General features: G+C 40.0%; 3 protein-coding genes across 6 annotated transcripts; 2 read left to right on the top strand and 1 right to left on the bottom strand.

Annotated features, from left to right (window-relative positions):
- Window positions 1-3971: 3971 nt before the first annotated feature.
- On the top strand, window positions 3972-13344 carry egfl6 (EGF-like-domain, multiple 6). Of its 3 annotated transcripts, XM_046403210.1 has the most exons (13): window positions 3972-4361; window positions 5638-5744; window positions 6118-6210; window positions 6441-6560; window positions 6656-6775; window positions 8693-8827; window positions 8911-9033; window positions 9506-9568; window positions 9951-10205; window positions 11835-11909; window positions 12000-12095; window positions 12185-12447; window positions 12729-13344. In XM_046403210.1, exons 1-13 carry the CDS (start codon window positions 4288-4290, stop codon window positions 12834-12836), a joined length of 1632 nt encoding a protein of 543 aa, XP_046259166.1. In that variant the 5' UTR covers window positions 3972-4287; the 3' UTR covers window positions 12837-13344. The 3 variants fall into 3 exon arrangements, with proteins under 3 accessions (XP_046259166.1, XP_046259167.1, XP_046259168.1); XM_046403211.1 differs by lacking the exon at window positions 9506-9568 and having other exon boundaries at window positions 3973-4361; XM_046403212.1 differs by lacking the exons at window positions 8911-9033; window positions 9506-9568 and having other exon boundaries at window positions 3974-4361.
- Window positions 13345-14130: 786 nt separating this feature from the next.
- On the top strand, window positions 14131-16732 carry rab9a (RAB9A, member RAS oncogene family). Its single transcript, XM_046403216.1, has 3 exons — window positions 14131-14377; window positions 14719-14838; window positions 14985-16732. The coding sequence occupies exon 3, from the start codon at window positions 15024-15026 to the stop codon at window positions 15630-15632; it is 609 nt and encodes a 202-aa protein (XP_046259172.1). The 5' UTR covers window positions 14131-14377; window positions 14719-14838; window positions 14985-15023; the 3' UTR covers window positions 15633-16732.
- A 230-nt stretch (window positions 16733-16962) lies between these two features.
- trappc2 (trafficking protein particle complex subunit 2) lies at window positions 16963-18888 on the bottom strand. 2 transcript variants are annotated; one of them, XM_046403217.1, is made up of 5 exons: window positions 18773-18888; window positions 18387-18526; window positions 17981-18125; window positions 17285-17370; window positions 16963-17182 (listed from the first exon to the last, which is right to left on the bottom strand). In XM_046403217.1, the coding sequence occupies exons 2-5, from the start codon at window positions 18477-18479 to the stop codon at window positions 17084-17086; spliced, it is 423 nt and encodes a 140-aa protein (XP_046259173.1). In that variant the 5' UTR covers window positions 18480-18526; window positions 18773-18888; the 3' UTR covers window positions 16963-17083. The 2 variants fall into 2 exon arrangements, with proteins under 2 accessions (XP_046259173.1, XP_046259174.1); XM_046403218.1 differs by having other exon boundaries at window positions 18387-18514; window positions 18773-18855.
- Window positions 18889-18917: the final 29 nt, after the last annotated feature.

Raw genomic sequence — 18917 nt, 5'->3', positions numbered from 1 at the left:
TCTCCCACTCAGGGCAGGATGTGGTTGTGTACACACAGCACTTTCAAAATAACTTCTCAACAGACTTGTCTCTCCTTTTATAGTAAAAGCCTTTCTCATTGTGCCAGGGACCTCTGAATGGGTGATGAATAGGTGTGCCAACGTAGGGGCCACTGATTTCTTTAAAGGGGGGCATGCATCTTGCAGTGGGTGAACTGGGGTTACTGCAGTCTACTAATCTCAATATCAAAATCCAACTTTATGGACTCATCATATTTGCTTGAATGAATGCCAGACAGTGGGCAGGTAAACATCCTGTGCTTTACCACTTGGAGCCATTTTTGAAACACAAGTTTCTTCTATCTTGAGTTAGTTAGTTTGAAAACACAGTTGAAGGACACTCAGGTCTGAAGTCACTGAATTAAATGACAGTGAAGTAAACACCTCTCTTGTGATGTGCCTCTTCTCACACTTGGGTCAGGATGTGATGCCAGTCAACGCAAAATATGTGCAGACCAACAGGGACCTCTGGTGAGAGAAAAGAGACAAAACACACAACAAATCACAACTGCTGGTAAAATTCCACTCAGAGAGTTTAGATTCCTGTGCAGAACTAATCAGACACAATTAACCACAAATCATAAGCACAGCAAGACCTTCTGTGTTAAAACACATGAAGCTGAAACTCAATGCCATGTAGATTACTGGCAAAGTATTTGTGTGCCTCTTGGTTCCTTAAATTTGTTGGCAAGTGCTGGACTCTGTCTCCCCCTCCTGGTAGAAAACAGAAATGAAGAGGAATAAAGAAACAAAAAGAGCCACTCATCTCTGTGGTCCTCAAGGTGGTGTTTATTTACACAAAGCATAAAGCAAATTCTGGTTTAATACATTAATACATAATACTCAGTGGTAAATCATACATGTGTGTAATGTTAAAAAGAATATTTTGTTTTTGAATATTAGCACTAAAAACTCAGCTAAATTAGTCAGGATTGACCATTATAAAACTAATTTGCATACGTACTGTATACCCAGCAGTATGTTATGCTTCATAACTTCAACTTATTAAACATTCCTTAAGTTTTTCCAGTTATTTAAAATATATTCACATATTTCAGCTGAAAATATTTTGAAAGTTGCTTGCACACTTGCCAAAAAACAAGTCACTAATCTGCACAGAAATCCCATCTGGTGAAAGTTGGAGCTGTGGTCTAAATGCCAGCACTTTCTCCTGGACAGAAGATGGTGCTGTTGTTGTGAGAATGATGACCTCATCAGGTTCACCCAACACCTTCCTCAGCACAGCCCACATGCTCCACACATCAACAGCACTGAGGAAACAGCTCTGATCATATGCATTGCCTGCATGCTTGAGATGTCAGTCATACAGAGTCAGGTTTCAGACTAGAAATGGGACACATTGGGAAATGTGTGTGTGGACGTGTCTGTGTTATTCTGTAGTCCAGGAGCTCTTCCTCGAATAGTATCAAATAAAACAAGGACTATGATTACACAGAGTACTATATGTGATGCTAGAAAGCAGCTGTACAAACTGCACTGCACTGTACTGTACGAGAACAGTCAGGTTCTTGTTGAAGGCGATAACACAGGCTACAGCCTGACACTACAGAAAGCAAGAAGACAACCAGCCATTGTACTGTGAGACTACAGCTCTTATTTCATTCCCAAGATCATCATTCTATCACATTCTATAATCTTTGGTGTAAACCAGGATAAACTTCTTATTTTGCCATGGAAGAACTCACAGTAATGTTAATCACACAGTTCATTGGCAGGTTGCGCTTCTTTCAAAAAACACAATGAATGTTGCTGCTGAAATGCAGTCTTATGAAGTTTTTTATTTTTCCAACTTCTTGATCAAAAAAACTTTCCAAACGATAATATTTATTTAAAAATACACAGTGGACTTTTTTCACCGCAGTTATTGAAGCATATCACAGCAGGAAAAACACTGGTGTAAATAATAATACTTATAATGGCCGAATTCCATTTAGCTGCTTCAGTTTCAGGGTCCTGATATTGTGCATGGTGGCTCACAGTCACACTGTTATGACTTATTGGGATACTTAAATAGAGCAGAGCGAACTTTAATATTACTGTAATACATGATTTTCTCCGATTATCAAAGTTAAAATTTCTGCTGTGAAAATGTTTGATTGGTTTTCCTACAATTTGTGGCTCCTAAATTGTGATATTTATATTCCCAGCAGTCACATCTCGAAGCAGTCATTCATTTGACCAAGATTATCTGCCACACTTTGATTTAAATTGATTTGGTGTCATATGTCATATGTTAAATACCGGTACCTCACAATTTGTCCCAAATACCCTTCAATAATACTATAACTACAGCCTAACTCGAAGAAGTAGGTGGTCTATGGACAAACCACTTGGAACAATGTGGTCTACTAAGCTCCACAAAGAAAGTATGATTACACCTAAGAAATCAAAAGTGGGATTGTGTCGTGACAATTAAACTCTGCCGTTAACCTGGGATGAACTGAGCTAGGAAAATTTCATGCTAATTGTCGCTGTCCATGGGGTCTGCTCAAATGTTTGCTCTCATATTAAGATAAGTTACATATTCTCTGCCAACACCACGACTCACCGCCAAATATTTGTGGAAACCGCCGCTTGCTTCCCAGCTACCAACCTCCACCTCCCAAGTGTCCTGCTGGATAAACATTTAGTAACTGCTGAGTTCAAATTCAACTTAAAGATATAAAATGTCTACATTGAAATGTCCAAAACTGACCATACCTTTATTATATATTTTATTGAGTTGTCGAGTCCCAAATGTTTCTACCAGTGTTAAAGTGCCAGATAAATATGTAATTTTATTCGGGTTAACAGTGCATTTTATTTAGTCGTCTGTCACTACACCTTCTGGGAAAGAAAGTTGATGAAGGAACATGACAAACCTAATGTGAATAAGACTTAAAAATGTTACCTCGTCTGTGAACATTTTGGCCTGAGTCATGCAAATAGAATTTTATTGGCAATGTTAGTTGTTTAACAATAAAGACAACAACTCCCACGATCCTACGCTTTGTGCATCTTTTGTACTGTGTGTTTAATTGTTGCTGGTTAAGGAGCGTTTCAGAGCCCAGAATCACGTTTATGCCTTCCTGATTTGATGAGCCACAACAAAGTCAAATGAGAATTTGTTTTGACCTCACACTGAATCAACAAAATGAGATATAACTGACATTTAACGAGCTGAAACATTTCTCCTTCCTGACATTTGTACTCAATGTCTGACTCAATAATCAGACTTGTATTGTTGGACTCAACCAAAGCATTCAACCGCAGATTTTCCTTCTCATCTGAAAGTCATTTCCATTTCCAGCCATATGCAGTTTGCAAACTGTCATTTTGAGCCTCTTAGCAAACTGCAGCAGTGGACCAACATGCACTATTTAAATTAATTCATACGACACATGGGATTTTAAAAACAAATGTAAACTGAAGCTTTCACAGAGACATCACCTGTCCTTTTCTGAAGACACAGCAGATCAGGACCAGATGCTGGAGCTGACTTTGAAGGCGTCAAAACTCATTAAATGCTTTTATGGCTGAACTTGGGAGTTAGCATGAGTGAGAGAGCAAAGCTTTATGTGCTACCTGTGAGAAAGACATCAAAGAACTCCGGAGCTCCTAATGACAGGCCTGAGCATGTCTGAGCTGCACAATTAGCTGATGCAACTAATTATCCTCCCATCCCCGAAAAAGCCATCAAGCAACAAATGCATACAGAGCTCATGCTATTCCAGAAAAGAGACAAAGTAAGATCAATAACCTACACTGCATTTGACAACACAACAGTACGAATTTTCCTACTGGTGATCCACAGGGGGACGTCCATGTGGTCTTGTATAGAGTTTCAGTGAAGAGAGGAGCACCCCTAAACATAATCCCCACCCCCGTTACAAACCCACTCCTACCTCCAAAAGTCACAACCTATCCCTCACCGTGCAGTGGCATTTCAGTGTCAAACCACCTCTGGAATTTCAGAGAAGAAGAGGAGGAAGCTAATTATGGGACGTAGGCTCTAGGTGCAACATTGAAGAGAGTAAGAGAGAGAGATTTTTTTTTTTCCACCCTGAAGGAGAATTTGACTTGTGCTCTGCAAATACATGAAATCCGACGTGCCTTGTGTAAGTTAAGACCCATTCCTGTCTAAGCTTTTTAATGAGAGTAAGCCCCCAGGAGGAATAGCCGGAACTCACAGGAACCAAAGTCAGCCCCGTGGGAAACAAAGCTCTTTGGCTGCTCACAGTCACAGACATGCAGCCGTTTGCCTTTGTTGGTGCTCTTTGTCTCCTGCTCCAAATCTTATCTGGGAGTGCAGAAGCTCATAGGTAAGTCAATGAACTACAGCAACAGACTTTGACGTTGTATGGTGTGTTTCTACCCTGAGACTTGCAGCAGGTGTAAACTTTACTTGGATTTTTACTCAGTCAAGAACTAAGAAGAACTTCCAGGAAAATATAAAATGGATTTCTTTGCATTTAAAAGTTTGTCTCACATTGTAATGACTCTAAAATGCAATGGCACCAATAATTAACCAGAAGTGTCACCAACCTTACAGGCTAATATACAATTTGGCACACTTCCTGTGGCCAAAAAAAGAAATTACTACCATTTTAACTGCTAGGTTCTCCAGGTGCTTTTAGTTTAATGAGTAAGATGAACCCTTCCTTATTTTTGCAGTAAATTATGTGCTTTAAACCTTTACTGGGAAAATTGTTGCTCTTTGCTGGCATCTACACACTGTTGCCCCTGCCGGCACGGGACTATGTGTGTCAGCTAAATGTGGCCCAGCAACTGTTATTAAACGAAGAGCACCTGTCACACTTAGGAGCCTGTCTCCTGTGGGCTATTCTGGTTGATTTCTATCAAGTCTCATATTCTCCAGTTCTACTGGGGCTGGGGCTGCTTATAGGATGTTACCCCTGTGACGCCTAAACATCTGGAATATTAGAGGTTGGCAATGAGCTCAAATGTGGGAATAATGATGCTGAAATCTGCAAAGTCAGATTTGGGTGTGATTCTGACAGGAATTTTCTTATTCACTAAGTCAACAGCAAGGAACATTGTAACGTCTTATTGAATTTACAGGTCAAAAATACACACATGCAATATAATCTACATGGACTGCGAGTTATTTTGAATGCAATTCCGACTTGTTGACAGCGACTGGGAATAACTTTGGAGCAGAGTCAGGTGGAGATCAAGGTGGAGTAAAAAAAGGACAACATAAGGCTGCGCATAAGGTATCAGTGTGAGGTGCAGGAAGTCTCTGATTAGTGTGTTTTTCCCCATCTGTAGCCTACATCCTGTCAGCTGGCTGTTGCTCCACAGGGAGCTCCACTTTTATCAGCCTGTGAGAGGATGCTTTATTTAGGTTGTTTGTTGTTTTTTCACACAACTAACATTGGGACAAAAATCAGAAGGAATACATGGATGAAAATCTGAAGCTGTAATAACCTAAAGGAGTCATTTGTGTTTCATTGTCATTACCGTGTTGCAATTTGCAATCTGAAGTTAGATGCATTGACCAGGATGGGATATAAATGTTGAAAAGACAGTATAATTACACATCTTAACTTTCTACTCCTCTCTTGTTCTACAAAGGCACTACCGACAAGTCCTTACTGCAAACCAAGCGGGTGTGTGTCGCTATGGCAGGAGATTGGAGTGCTGCTATGGCTGGAAGAAAAACAGTAAAGGACAGTGTGAGGGTAAGATGGATTCACAGACTGGTTTATAATAAATACCATAATAAGTGATGCTTTTCATATATATTATTCATTTAACATCAATCTATTAGTGACAACTGCAACTTACACATGATGCTTTTTGAATAAGCACAATATATTATTTTGAGAGAGAGAGAGAAAATCCAAATTTACTGTCTCAATACACATTGTCCTAACAACTGTTATTCATTTCGTGAAAGGTATTTTCCTAACCCAGAAAATGTGCAGGAAATGACAGTCTAGATTGGAAAAACATTCCCTGCATAATAAAAATGTGTGGTTTGAATATAATGCATCGTTCTAAAAACCACTGATATTTCTGGTGGTGTTTTCTCCATGTTGAATGTTTTACCAGCTCAGTGTGAGCATGGCTGCAAGCATGGGGAGTGTGTTGGCCCCAACAAATGCAAGTGTTTCCCGGGATACACCGGAAAGACGTGTAATCAAGGTGGGTATCTGGGGTCGGTGAAGAGGGTCTGAAAAACACGGGTCAAACTGGGTACATGATAATCTGATTTCCAGCTGACAACTCGCTAGCTAATTTTAGGTACGTTATACTCCAAGCATATCTTTGTCTCTTGTGTTTCAATAAAAAGATTTTCAGTTAAAATTTATTTCATTTTTGGGTTTCAGAAAAGGATTTCCAAAAAAATAAATAATAATAACTCCTGTTTCCAGATCTGAATGAGTGCGGCCTGAAACCTCGTCCCTGTGAGCATCGCTGCATGAACAGCTATGGAAGTTACAAGTGCTACTGTCTCAATGGTTACACCTTAACTCCTGATGGATCTTGCATCAGTCAGTAATGTTCTGCTACTATCCATACTGTCAAGAAAACCAAAGCTGCCAAGTTTGTATACATCAAATGTGTGTTTCTGTGTCCATGCATGTAGATTCCAGGACATGCTCTCTTGCTCACTGTCAGTATGGTTGTGAAGAAGTTCAGGGGGAGATTCGCTGTCTCTGCCCATCTGCGGGGCTGCAGCTTGGACAAGATGAGAGGACTTGTGTAGGTGAGCAAATACCCTCACACAGCAATAGATTCTAAACACAGTGATTGAATGTCTTTAAGCATACAGTGTTGTGGAAGGATGCAATTAGAGACAGGCCTAAACAACATGCACAGAGAGTGAAAAACTAGATGGGGCAATAGCTCTTTTCTAAATAAGGAATACAGAGTGCAAAACTATTTACCTTGGCTTGCTTCCTGCTCATGGACTGAAATGAATGATGGAATTTTTTTCACAGTGGAACAATTCTGTATGTAATGAATGGCTTTAGCATGCTTGACTTGTAAATCATATGGATGCAATTAAGTTATATTTCTTCCCACAAACTACTTGAGCTGTCACAGAGCCAGTCTGACATACTGATCACTGGAGGGAAGGAGTGTAATAGTTCTGGAGAATTAATATTCATGGTTACCACGGATCCACGGTTCCTGTAGGAGTAGAAGAATCACAGCAGCAGTCCTGGGATACACTGTTGTTGCAGACTCCGACTTCTGTCAGGACAAAGGACTACTTAAGGTCCCCACCGTTTCATACAGAGGATGAGAGGAGTTGTTGCTTGGTCAACATTCTCCTCTCGCAGACCTCCTCCACTGAGTCCAGAAGACAGCCCAGGACAGAGCTTGCTCTTTAAGTCAGCTTGTTCAGTCTTGTCTTGTCCCTCTCTGTGATATCACCATCCAGTAGAACAGGGTGTAAAAAGTTACTGATGCGCCCACAGTGTCGTAGAAAGTTCTCAGTAGTGACCTGCACACTCCAAAGGACTTCATTCTGTTCAGCAGATATAGGCAACTTTGTCCCTTCTTGTACAGGACACTAGTGTTGTCCCATCAGCTTGATGTTAATGTGGACACCCAGGTACCTATACAAGCCCACTATCTCAATGTTAAGTCCCTGGATGCTCACTGGTGGAGTCCACAGGGCCTTCCTACGGAAGCCAGTCACCATCCCCTTTGTCTTGTTGGCATTGACGTAAAGGTGAGTGAGTTCACACCAGTCTGCAAAGACCTTAACCACCTTCATCCCTTTCTGGGAGGAAGCACAATGGTTGTATGGTGATAAAGGCACTAGGGCAGTCAAAAATCATGGCCCTCACAGTGCTTCTGGGTTCTTCAAGGTGCACAAAGGATCTGTGCCACAGGTAGATGACAGCATCATCCACCCCAATGCTTGGTCTTGCAAATTGCAGGGGATCCAGCTTGGGGCTCCCCAGGTTGGAGGTGGTTCTACTCCGTGGTCTTCATCAGGTGAGAGGTTAAAGCCACAGGTATGAAGTGGTTGGGCTCCCCAGCGTGTGCGGTCTTTGGTACTGGAACCATGCGGGAAGTCTTCCACATAACCGGAATCCTCTGTGATACACCGTCTAACTGGCTGCAGGACAAGACTTTTGCAGACCACAACTAGAAGTAGATGAAAAGAATCCATAGGTAAATGTAAGTAAAATAATAGAATGAGACGACTTCAAAATACAATTTGAAGCCTCATCACATTCAAAAGCATTACTCATGGTGACGTCACCATTGACTTAAAAATGTTGTTGTACACATCTCCTCTCCTCAAGGAGAATAGCTCAGTTAAAACACAGTGTGAACACTGCTTCCTGTCTGGCTGATGAAAAATGAACTGCTGATGACTCCATATGAATGAGAGAAAGCATGTAGTCATCTACACCCAAACCAGGAAAACAGTCAACATGAAGTGTCGAGGAAAAGCAATTACAAAAAAGCAGCAACAGATGCAATAAATAAATAATGGACTGAAGAATATATAGGAATGCAATATTGCCTAATGCGTTGTTTAACGGTTCTCCATGTTCACTTGGGGTGCATGTTTTTTTCTTTTAGTACCACTGCGTGATTGAATAATCCAGACTTCATGAATATAAAATCATAGGCTCATCAATTTTTTCTTTCCCTTCAGATATCGATGAATGTGTAACTGGGAAGAACCTCTGTCCATACAACAGACAATGTGTGAACACCTTCGGCAGCTACTTCTGCAAGTGCCAGGAGGGCTATGATCTGAAATATGTTGACGGCAAATATGACTGTGTAGGTAAGGTATACAAGCTTATTACAAGGAAATATTTAGCATAATTTCTGCTCCCAAAGGTACAAATAGGCTTCTTCCAATTTCAGACCATGATGAGTGTGCCTCTGGCACCCACAAGTGCAGCCACCACGCTGACTGTTTGAACACTCAAGGATCCTACAAGTGCAGGTGCAAGTCTGGCTTCAGAGGCAATGGCTATGAATGCTCTGGTGAGATCCAAGACCTGCTACACAGAATTAAGAATTAATTACATTTAGGGATGCTGTTTGATATGTAATAAAACCTATCAAACAAAGCTATTAGAAATGGTTTTTGAAAATTCATATTTCAGGCCATTCCCAGGTGGGAACAGACAGTCAGAGAGGTCAGGAGTAGTTTTATGACCACGTATTTCATTCGGACTTTAACCATCAAGACACAGCATTCCTGCCAAGGCTGGTTCCTTTCTTTTAGAATCCTCTCCTCTTTGCAGATGTTAACATCACAGAGCCACAGATTGAAAACACACCTGTATAAATATGATCCTGTATGCTAGCCAACCATCTGAAGGCAAAGGAGAAAGACAGGTTGGGTTATTCTCTTTGTCCAGATAGTAACAGGTGAAGTTATGTGCAGCCAAATGACATAAAGAGAATAGGACAGGGGTTTCGGTGAAATGAAGATGCCTTTATTTTTTTGTAGTCAAGCCGTTTTATCAGAGGGCGTGGGATGGCGACAAAGGCAGTGCAGATGATTTCCTCAATGGTGAGATTGTGTGGAATCCAAGACCCTGCTTCCGCTGTTACCCCCTGCCCTGCAACCCCATTCATTCCCTCCTCTTGCCCACTCCACCTCAAATGCTTTCCCTTGCTAAAATGCTTTCCCTTGCTCATGGCTGGAAATGTTGCTCGACTACAGCACACAGCTTGACCTGAGACCTCAGCATGACCCTCCTTTATACGCAGAATGTATATGACAAATACATGCAATGAATGTTGCAGTCGTTCTTCATCTGCATGGAGTAGAACAAGAACAGCAGCTGCAAAATACATGACAACGAATGCATCTGAAATCTGGTAAAATTATGTATCTTCCACTCGTGATTGCAGTACCACATGTCTTATCTGATTCCTCTTCCTGCCTGCAGTCATCCCAGACTCCCAAGTGAGCACCAGGATTCTGGGAGGCAAGCTGGATAATGAGGACATCAAAAATGCTATTCCTGAACCAGTTGCGACGCCAACCCCTAAGGTCCGCGAGCAGCCTTTTGACTATGATGGAGAAGTCTACATTGGCAGCCAGACTGAGGAGAGGCAGGAAGATGAATTTCCTGAGGAAGAGGAGGAGGAGGAGGAGGAAGAAGAGGAAGACAACCAGCTCAATCCAAGAGGAGATGTTTTCAGTAAGCGTCCTTTCGTTTGACTCCCTTGCAGTTATTCTGTTACTGGCAATCTGGGTGGTCCACAATGTATTAACTATACACAGACTAAACAAGCTCAATATGTTTCTACAACAATTTTGCTTGTGTCTACACAGCATCTGAATACAATTATCGATTTCTCAGTAGGCAGCTGAAATAAGTATAAATGAGCAGGTCAGATCTAAGGCCTTGATCAGAGAGCAAATGGGCTTGTTGCTTCATGTCCCCTGTCGACCTCAGGCTCCTCCAAGACCTCTGTAACTCTTCTTGAAAGGTTTTTGTAGGGCTTAAACATGACTTTTTTAGCAAACGACATGTTAAGACACATTCAATCTGTTTGGTGAGAGATGTTACAACAAAGATGATCATTTCCACAAAGCATTGTTACTATCATGCTGTTCTTTAGCGTCATAAAAACATGGAAACAAACTTCAAGAGCCTATTGACTATAAGCTGACTCTTGCATAGCATTAAGCCATTGGCTGAAACAAATAAGTATACTAGGATCAGTCAAAGGTAAATCTGTTGATGATGAGACATGATGGCTTACAGCACATGTCGTTCACACCTGAGTCATGAGTTTGTACATTCTGGCAACAAATCCAGACACTTTCATCATGAAAAAAGTAAAAACTGGGCACCGTGGCCATGCAGTGGAATGCACCTCAGTGAGAAACCCTATAAACAAGGTTTCACCACTAGTTTTGATTTTTATGGAAACACCCAAGTCTGTGTAAGAACTCAGATAGCAAGAGGAGACAAGCCCCAAGACATCCATCACCTCCGGGGAGGAATTTTACTCCACTGGCATGTGAGAGCCAAGGGATACAACTCATCCTGGGCCTGCTTCCCATGTCCTGGGAGGAGGGTGAGGAGGGAGGGGAGGTTACAAAGCCTCCAAGCCTTTTATTATGTTTTCCCCAAAACAGCTGTTGTGCAAACAGACTTGACTCCTAGTAGGAAAGTCTGTCATCAGCACCCTAGACCACTCAGAAACATTAGCCCACTCTGCCTGAGCAGGTTCAATAACCCCAGCTGTCGCTGGGTTGGTGCAAACAGCTTTAAAATACTTGTGGGGGTTGTATACTAAAGTTGTCAACCCGTCTGAAGACATGAGTGACAGCAGGACACGTCTACACCTGTTGGTTAAAAAGCCCTTTCTGGCTTTTGTTTTATCGCAGAAAATCTCTTTGCTCCGTAATTTAGGAATGTTTTTTTTTTTTTTCAAGATCACATACTTTCCCATACAGAATTCTTTGACAAAGTGTTCTTTGTCATTAAATGAGGCAACATTTAAAGGACAAGTTTTATGTAATTATGTGAGAGTGTAATTGTGATACAGTTTTGTCTGCTTTTACTCATTTACTGATTATCACATTCAGCTGAAAGGCTCTGCTTTGCATGATAAAATTCAGCCTAATAAAACAGTCTCACACTAAACAGTAGCTTCTGTTCTTGCTGAAACTAAACATTTTTTCATCAAAGTTGGATTCATTGCAGGATCATTGCATTAAACAGTTCAAGCTAGGTGTACCTAATAAACTGAAAAGTGGGAGTATATTTTTTATTTATGAATTCACACAGACTTTTATTTTCATTATCTAAATACAGTATCAGAGGACTTTGAATCAGTGTTTCGCCCAGCCACAGAAGTCAAAGAAATCCAAATAACACCAGTTCAGGAAGGTAATCAAATATCTGTTTATTTGCCATTGTTATATAATGACTGTTTATGTGACTTATTTGCTAATGTGCTCCTATTGTTTTACCCTTTAGAGTTTATCATGGACTGCAACTTTGATCAGGGAGCATGTGAGTGGGTCCAAGACAAAACTGATGACATGGACTGGAGTGTAGCCTACCATGATGATGGTAACAGAATTATTAATATGTTTCTTAGAAGTTATTTAAGATTAAATTTGTTTCAAGCATTCACTTATAAATGCTATGAACTCGTTCAGGTGCTGAGTACTACATGGCCATGAATGGGCTCATAGGGGAGCAGAAGGATATAGCCAAGCTAAAACTGCTCCTCAGCGACCGGGCTCAGCAGGGCAGCTTCTGCCTCACCTTCGACTACCGCGTGGTGGGTCATCATGTGGGATCTCTCAGGGTGCTGCTGGATAACACTCCTTATCCAGTATGGGAGCAGAGCCAAAGCAAAGATCAGAGCTGGCAGACAGAACTCCTCACTGTAGCCTGGACAGAGGAGGCCCCAGAATCTGTGAGTCATTTTCTCATTTTATAAGACATATTATGGACAGATTTTTGTCCAACCAGTGCAGCACCTGCTAGTAATAATAACTAGTGCAATAAGAAAAAAGGCTAAACAACATAAATGTTGTATCATAAGTCTATGCAGTCCTTATGTGACTATGATTTACTTTTCTCGAAAAAGTTAAATTCATTTGGCTTATATGTTTGAAATGCAGCCCGTATATTGTTGACTTAATTTACTGCAATCAACAAGCTGTAGATTCAATGGTACCACTGAATGTTTTTCAGGTTGTGTTTGAAGCTGAGCGTGGGAATGGCGTTGGAGGAGAGATTGGGTTGGACAATGTTGTTCTGACCTCAGGGAAGTGTCATGAGGATGCCGACCCCATCTTTTAAGCATCTTCATCCTGGATCTACACAAAATCTGCTCTTATTGCCACATGTCAAAGATTCCTGTTTCCTGATGCATTGTGGTCTTTTCCCTGTGGTGTTTATCATTGTTTACTCATGGCTTAGCCACAGTACATCCATAATTATTATGATCATTCAGTAGTGCATGCATGTTTACTTCATTGCCATGCTGCTACATTCTCCATCGTGATTTTTCGAAGATTACTCGCATCTCAGGAATACATGGAAATGCTGATTTGGTGTCTTAGTTAGGTTGAACAGTATTGTGCTAAGTACTTTGTTGTATATGTGATAGTGTATTGCTGTTAACTGAAAATAATCTGACATGTAATGTGAATTGTTAGGTGAATTATATCTGAAAATTAGTCTTAGATTAATAATTTTTTGAAGGCCGGTTAGTTTAAATGATAAAAAAAATATCATTGGATATCTGCTGTACATTTTGCTTCCATATCATACTGTATTATTACATTAAAACTGTTTTTTTTTTCTATGTCTATCATTCTTTTTTCCATTCATATTGTATGATTGTATACCTGGGTGCGTAATCTTGATAATGTCACTTCTTGTGGATTTCTGTAAACAAAAAATTATTGCTACCTCGATTAATCTGGTAATGGATGTGAATGTGGATGTGAATGTATCATAAATCAGTGTTACAGGGTGGACAAAATCTAAGATAATATGGCAAACCATTTTAGAAAATTCAGCCACAAAACGAACCAGAAATGTCTGGATGCCAGAAAATAATGTCACAGAAAATGTATTTAGGATATTTAAATAACACACAACTAGAATGAAAAAAGAATTATTTTATGATAAGCATATAAATATATCAAAAGGAGAAAAGGGGGATTGTTTGTTTCTGACAACCTATAAAAGACATAAAAAATAAAAGGCGTTGTTGTGTGGTATGAAATTCCGTTCATACCTTCAGTGAACATCTCCGTACATTGATTACAATGCAACAAGTGGCTGGATGGTAACGCTGTACTGCACCAAGTGCTTTTTAGGTGAGGTCGAGTGGATCCGGTCAGTTTTCGTAGGACGGACGTTGGCAGATAACAGCTAAATGTCGCCCTCTGGTGGTCCGTGGCTGAGGATCAATAGTTCAAGAATTACCTGTAGTTAATGAATGTGTTACCGAGTAGCTGACACCGACGATTGAAAGTTCGTCTTTATAAAACAAAACAAAAAAAAAGGTATCATTTAGTTATTTCATATATTGTGAACTATGTGAATATAAATACAAGAATGGCCAGGGACATCACCTCGACGCTCGTTGGTTGTCTTTGTCCGATTAGATCACATGATCCGAGTCTGTCCGTGTATCGTTAGCTTGTTAGGAGCTAGCGGCAATAGCACCGAGCCTTTGGACTTAACAGTTAACCAGGAAACGATACGATCTGACGTTATCTCGACCTACACCCAGGCGAAGAGCTGATAAACATATACAAGAATATAATTTCTTGTATTTGTTGATTTATTTCTCGTTCACACTGCAGCGACCTGCCCTGAAGTATACGGTACGTTACGAGCAATATAGCCTGCCAGTAAGCTAGCGAGTTTAGTATATTTCATTAACCTAACTCCTGCTGCGTTCCCTTGTTTTTGTTTTTCATGTTAGCCTAGCTAACACTTGACTAGCAAAAATCCCACAATTCAGAGTCTCTCTCTGCTAGCATATTGCAACTATTCGTATAATTTGGTTCATGTTATATGCAAGCTAGGTCTTTATACATTATTAATGCTCACAAACGGTGTATTGATCGTTTGGTAGGAAATAAAGCTTTGTTGTAATGGGGCTGCTGTTCTGGGCAGTCTGTTAATCAGGAAACTGATTTGTCTGCTTGTCACTGTGTTGCAGCTGGTTGAACGTTACTTACGTGGCTGCTCATATCAGCATTAAAGAAACGAGCATGTGACGAAGGACCAGGGTCTACAGCACATGATCTGGAAAAGTGGAGGAGGCCAAAATCATCCAGGGGTGAGACAACAACAAACCATTCGCCCACAATTGTTTCTGCAATAAAATCTGAAGTGGTTCTTAATTGCAATATTTTATTTCAAACTGATCTTATGTTGTTGTTCAGGTAATAAAGGTGTCATCTTCACATTGCATCTCTCCATTAGGTAAATAATTTTAAAGTGGTCGATTGGGGGTGAATAGCCATGACATCAAAGACATCCCTGTTGAAAGTCATTCTGCTGGGTGATGGTGGTGTGGGAAAAAGCTCCCTAATGAATCGTTATGTTACCAACAAGTTTGACGCACACCTTTTCCACACCATTGGTGTGGAGTTCCTCAACAAGGAACTGGAGGTAGATGGCCACCAAGTTACCCTACAGATCTGGGACACTGCTGGCCAGGAGCGCTTCCGCAGCCTGAGGACTCCTTTCTATCGTGGTTCTGACTGCTGCTTGCTCACCTTCAGCGTAGACGACAACCAGAGTTTTCTCAACTTAGGTAACTGGAAGAAGGAGTTCATTTACTATGCAGATGTCAAGGAGCCAGAGAAGTTCCCATTTGTAGTCTTGGGTAACAAACTGGATGTGACCGAGCGCCAAGTGTCTACTGAGGAGGCTCAGCAATGGTGCCAGGAGAACGGCGACTACCCCTATTATGAGACCAGTGCCAAGGATGCCACCAACGTAGCAGTGGCCTTTGAGGAAGCAGTGCGTAGGGTGTTGGCATCGGATGAAAGAACGGACCACCTCATCCCCACAGACACAGTGAAGCTCCACAGAAAGCCTCGTTCTGCTACAACTTGCTGTTCATAATATCCAGGAGTTATCACTAATGTTAATTTGCTGTTATGCTTGTCGTGTGATGAGGCCGTGGTGCACAATGCTGTCTTGACATCTTATTTAAACCAATGACGCTACTCGCTGTATGATTTGTCATACTGTTGACGGTTTGATAATGCTACTAGTTGGACTTATGTTTGAAGAGAAAGACGAAAGACTATATTGACTCCAGTCTAATTACAAATAAAAATGAACTTACTGAACATCTCCCTCGGTCTGCCAAGTTCAGAAGTCAGGCTTTGGGGGCTAACAGTAAATCAAGCTATATTATGTGTTGGCTCCACAACCACCTGTGGAAAAGTATATCATCATATGGCAGTATATAAAAGTTTTACTTCCCTCTCAAAGTGGCCAAGTATTCTGTTAAGTGACTGAAAATATGTGTGTAGATGTCAACTACCTTGGGAGTGCAATTATCATAGGGTTTTTTACCCTCACTCCCAAATGTAATAATGCAGATAGCGACAAACTACGTGTTTATATTCTGAAAATAACTTTAGAATTAATTTATACAGTCCAATAACCTTATTTCTGAGAATTATCAAGAAGCTAAGGCACTACTTTGTCTACCTAACAAATCGAGGCTTGTCATGATTATTGCACCTTTAGTTCTTGTTTGTGCACATTCTGCGCAGTGAATAGATTATGGCTATGTGCTGGAAACACTGAGGGACAAGATCCCCAACAGCAGATGCATATCAAAGCAAAAAATGATGTGCATGGCATATGCAGTATTTAAGTTTCTGGAAATTTTTGTGTTTTTAAAACTATATTTCCCTAAAAATAACTGAATCATTATTTCCTTGAGGATAGTGTAATGCAATAACAGCCTAGATTGAATGAACCTTTTTTCTCATTGGTTTTATTGTTTTAAATAATGGTTTTCATCTTTAAAGCACTCTAAATTAGACATTATTCATACTTTAAGTTGAAAGTCTTTCCCCACACTTAATATTATTAATGCTGAACCGCTCATTTGCCGTAATTATGTCTCAGATTTCGTTTATATTGAAAGGTGTTCTTCTGGTATGCCAAATGATAAATAAAACCCCTAAGAATTGTCTCTTAAAGCATGGCTTGTAGCCTGGAAACTCAAGTTCATTACCTGAACGTTTAAACACTGTCTGCTGTGGTTTCTAGCCATTGCAGCGATAAAATGTCCAAACTGGTAGATATGTTTTTATATGCCTTAAAGTTTAATGTTGACAGTCAACCTACAGTGCCCATACCCACACAGCCCATCTCATTCAAGAAGTCAAGAAACAAATTTCACCCCAAAAACTCTCAGACAAAAAAATTCATATCTGTGTTGGATCCATTTTATACATGTTAAACAGGAAAAGACAAACATCAAAAACAAACAAGTGTGTTAGATATATACAACAAAGACAAGATGCGTTCAGATCCCTGTGCATGTGAAGTGATCAACTCAGAAGATGCTTCTTTCCAAGAAACTGTACTTTTCTCTCAAACGCTGTGGAGCGGATTGGTGAACTGATTTCATAGAATGGGTTCATTGCAAACTGAAAAACAGGATAAATGATTAAATCAAACACTGAAAGAAGAAAAATAGACCACATGTTACCTCATGCTAAGCTAGTCTAATCATATGGAAGACAACTTACCTTAATGTATAAATCATATACGTCATTAAAAAAGTTTTTAATTCCATCTTCTTGTCGCAGATCATGCAGCATGATGAATCTTATATGTATGGCAAATAATTAAGGAAAATAAAGCTGTGCTAATAAATTCCTTGGTTATGACTGCAGTATATACAGAATGGAAAAAATGGAACCACATACAGCAACTAGCCTGTTAGATATTGGCATTTGGGCTACAGCTAACAACTATGTGTACTGTTAATGTGTATTGTGTAACCTATAATATTATAGAAAACCTGGCAAATTTCCCAGAGCCCAAGGGGACACGTTCCCATGTTCGAATTACCTGACATGTACCTGAAAAATGCAATGCGCATTTTTAAGGATCTTTGGCATTATTCCTTGATAATGGCTAAATGATTAATCAACTATCAAAGCTGTCTTTCTAAATTTCTATAAAAACACAAATTGTTTCAGATATCCTTTGTTATCACTTTACTATGTAGAAAGTACAGATGTACACCTCTACAATTAATTATTTAAATGTGACATACAAGTGATGTAGAGTAGACCTAATTGTCTGTCAGTATGGCAATATTTTGTCAATTTTGTGAATCTGATTACAGCAATTAATACAATTTTATATATAGTCTGCCACTAAGCGTCCTGTGAGGTAATACAAAGGCAAGGATCAAATGGAACAGAAAAAAAGGATATGTCCTGCTGTGACAAAGGCTGACACAAACCACTCATTGAACTTGTCCACTGTTTTCAAGTACATGTTGTTGGACAGCCACATGTTTTCATCAACCAAATCCAGGGCTGCATGTGCAATGAACTGGTTCAGGTGACGATGGTCGTCCTGTGGTCAATGAAACAAATCTTATCTACCAAGATAATAAATTAACATATAATATCATCCCAAATAAATAACTAAAGTTCTCGAACTACTTACAACAGAGACACATTGTTCATAGGTTATATGTGTATAACCTGACAGTTATTGTTTTGCCAAAGACGAGGCCAATGAATAACGGCTATCATTTTTTTTCTTTAACACTGTAGCTGGACAATAAAACTTGTACTGGAATGAATTCTGCTGTTATTAATAAAGCTATATTACCTTTGATTCAGGTTTCCCAGGTGGCAAGAACTCCATCTCAAACACAGGGTTGTCATGATGACCAACCATGACAAAATAAAAACTTCCAGACATGGCTTTCCCTTCTTTTTCAGCGAAACCAACTTGTCCTGAAAACAATTCAAACCAAACGACATAGGTTGAACAATCTTCCAAGTTATTAATGTTAATAACACAAATGAATGTGAATATCTCAGCTAGCATGCTAACGTTAAGCGCAGAGGTCCACGATCGCCTGGCGTCGCTTTAATTCTTTAAATTATTCTTGTCAAACTAAAGTAAACATAATGCAAGTAAAAAATAACAAGAACGCAATGTAAGTACAAAAAAGAAAGAGTATTACTTTGACACAACCGACGTTTGTTTACCTGTTAATTTTGCTTCCTGGAGGGCGGTGGGAGCAGTCGCAAAAAGATGACGACATTGTACAAATATTTATCGGTCACTTGTTGTAAAACCGTTAAGGGTTTAGACAGTTTAACAGTTTAGATCAATAGCATTCAATATTGATAT

The sequence above is a fragment of the Scatophagus argus genome, chromosome 11 (genome assembly GCF_020382885.2).
Source record: "Scatophagus argus isolate fScaArg1 chromosome 11, fScaArg1.pri, whole genome shotgun sequence".
Classification (NCBI taxonomy): Eukaryota; Metazoa; Chordata; class Actinopteri; family Scatophagidae; genus Scatophagus; species Scatophagus argus.
This window is presented reverse-complemented; position numbering and strand designations above follow the sequence as displayed.

Bases quoted from the DNA above. Each gene is read 5' to 3' on its own strand.
- egfl6 (XM_046403210.1), top strand. From the start codon at position 4,288: ATGCAGCCGTTTGCCTTTGTTGGTGCTCTTTGTCTCCTGCTCCAAATC. The intron at 5,745-6,117 runs GTAAGATGGATT...ATGTTTTACCAG, and splicing joins CAGTAAAGGACAGTGTGAGG to CTCAGTGTGAGCATGGCTGC. The intron at 6,776-8,692 runs GTGAGCAAATAC...CTTTCCCTTCAG, and splicing joins AGATGAGAGGACTTGTGTAG to ATATCGATGAATGTGTAACT.
- rab9a (XM_046403216.1), top strand. From the start codon at position 15,024: ATGACATCAAAGACATCCCTGTTGAAAGTCATTCTGCTGGGTGATGGT.
- trappc2 (XM_046403217.1), bottom strand. From the start codon at position 18,479: ATGTCTGGAAGTTTTTATTTTGTCATGGTTGGTCATCATGACAACCCT. The intron at 18,126-18,386 runs GTAATATAGCTT...CATTGACCACAG, and splicing joins CTGGGAAACCTGAATCAAAG to GACGACCATCGTCACCTGAA. The intron at 17,183-17,284 runs GTAAGTTGTCTT...CCTGTTTTTCAG, and splicing joins TATATGATTTATACATTAAG to TTTGCAATGAACCCATTCTA.